Here is a 2,373-nt window from a genome sequence, read left to right as displayed (position 1 = left end):
CTTCCTGACGCAACCCTGGTCGCCTCTTACAACACAGGGATATGGTACACCAATTTTAACCAGGGTATACACCGGCCCAGTATACTGGTACTCATTTCGCCGACCTCGGAAGGATGACAGGCTGAGTCAACCCCCTGGTGTATTAATTCAATGGCCCAACGGGGCTTGAACTCAGGACCTTTTGGATCCCAAGCCGCTGCCCAAACCACTGCGCCAACACCAGGCTATTTTTATATATTGATAATAAAAACCTGAACGTGCCTTTGAGTATCATGAGTAACTCGTTCCAAGAACCCTTTGAATGTTTCGGTGTAACCTTTGTTTATCTGTTTGACCAGGCACTTGCTTTCATCATACTTCGATGATTTTCAAAATAAGATACAAGATATAAATAATAGAATAATAGCTCAATTCAATGTTCAGCTGATCTGGGGTCATATATTTATTAGCAATAATAAAGTCGGTGGCGTAATCGAGCGTCTGCTCTGAGACTGGGAGCTGGATGATTCAAACGCTGACCGAGTCATACCAAAGACACTCAAAAATAGTATGTGCTGCTTCCTTGCTTCATGTTCAGTGTTTAAAAACAATACAGCATAGACAAACAACGCTGGGAAGGGAATGGCTAACCACCTAGTATAACCGTTGCTAAAAAACTTTTTTGATGGCATGAACCCTCTATAAAGAGTATGTCACATCCACATCAAAATCCCAAAAAAATATTACCAAGTCTGGGAAATTTTGAGTAAAGTGAGTGAAGAAGAGACTTTTTTGGATAGAGACAACAAGCTGCATGCTTCCCACACCACCCCTATCTTTTGGATAGACAAGGGTAGTGTGGGAGGAGTGGGGTGAGAAAGGAAAGGTGTTTGGACAAGGATATGAGTAAGGGGAAGGAAGACAAATGGCAAGTATGATACATATCTGCAAGGAGGGGGTAGAGAGGAAAAGCGTGGGGGACGATGGGGGGGTTGTCCAAATCCCTCAATATTTGCATACATAATAAATAGATTGCTTCATACCTTCCACATTGAAAGACACGCAGTCAACTCCCGTAGACATCGTCCAACATGTTATCCACTCCCTTTCCCTAAAAGCTTAGGGTTTGTTGACAGAGTCAAATCCTATACAGTATCCTCATCTGGATGTGACAGCCCCATTTACTCTTTGAAACGATTCATTGGCGAAAGAGTCACGTGATGTCCGTGCAGTTTGCGACCAAAAATGGTGTCTGGCTGATTTGGAAAAGTGGTTTTGAAAAAATGAGGAACCAACCACGAACAGTTTGAGCTAAAAGTACTATAATGTCAGTAAACAGCAGTAAAAATTAATAAATAAATAAAAATGTGATTTTGGAGAGAAATTTCACTCCAGGTAATTATTATATACTCTCACTTGCATTCCATGACAATGGATGTAAAAGGCAGTTCTTTTTTTTAATTTTTAATCCCATCATCTCGTGGGTTGATGAAACTTATGTTCAAAAAACGTGTCAACCGTACGAGGGAAAAGGCTCCCTGGAAGCGGCTGCGCATACGTAATAAGTCGATAGTCCCTTCCGAGTCAACGGAGCGAGTACCTCGATTTGGCCGGTTGGGAAGAAACGTGTTCGTAAGTCGAGTAATTGGACCGAACCACCTTGGGGAATATATTCATTGTAGCCAATCAGATTCCAGCTTGCTGATTTACTCCACGACGTCGTGTTGTTTGGGGCCACCTATTTATTAGGTACGCAGGGTTGCGGGGAGGGAGTGGAGTGGGCCGAATTGAGACAATAAAAATTGATGACACGAGATGGGAAGACGATCATGGAGAGAAAGTAGAGTAGGTTAATGTACGAAACCTTTTGGGAGGAGATCAGAGTAGTGGGGATGGGTTGTTTGGTAAGTGGAAGGGACATGTGTGGGATATTTATCTATTTATTTATTTATTTATTTATTTATTTTAAATATGGCCAGCACCAAAGCTGGCGTGTACGACGAGGCCTTGTACTCGAGTACAACTTGCTGCATTACATTAGCAACAGCTCAGCAATATTGTTTCTGAGCTGCTGCTAACAGCTCCCGATATTGTTCCAACCGCAGGAACACGCGTTGGGTGTAGCGACCGGAACCCCAGAGGTCACACGAGGGACGCATGTGTTCCTCAAAATTTTTTCCACAGATGTTTTTCGATGAGAACGTTTGAGATTATGACTCAGGCGTTGCACAATCGAATAAAATGCTGCATAGATACTGTGGGAAAGCCATATTATGTTTTCTTTATATGGCGGGAAGGCCGCCATATGCATTAGATATGCTGGCTTGAAACTAAGAAACGCCCGACAACTACAGCTCGGTTAAGGTCCATGTCAAGCTCTGAAAGCTCGTCACA

At 42.9% G+C, this 2,373-nt stretch overlaps 1 protein-coding gene across 3 annotated transcripts in view; it reads right to left on the bottom strand.

Moving 5' to 3' along the window:
• Positions 1-1,190, bottom strand: part of LOC147022742 (uncharacterized) — a 32,416-nt gene extending 31,226 nt beyond the window's left edge. For all 3 annotated transcript variants that reach the window (XM_085887109.1, XM_085887110.1, XM_085887108.1), the window contains exon 1: positions 1,023-1,190. In XM_085887109.1, the coding sequence (XP_085743235.1) occupies positions 1,023-1,062 (40 nt within the window). In that variant the 5' untranslated portion in view covers positions 1,063-1,190. The remainder of the gene's footprint in view (positions 1-1,022) is intronic.
• Between the last annotated feature and the right edge of the window lie 1,183 nt (positions 1,191-2,373).

Source organism: Eptatretus burgeri, chromosome 7 (genome assembly GCF_056783735.1).
Source record: "Eptatretus burgeri isolate ZD-2024b chromosome 7, Ebu_testis_v1, whole genome shotgun sequence".
Classification (NCBI taxonomy): domain Eukaryota; kingdom Metazoa; phylum Chordata; class Myxini; order Myxiniformes; family Myxinidae; genus Eptatretus; species Eptatretus burgeri.
This window is presented reverse-complemented; position numbering and strand designations above follow the sequence as displayed.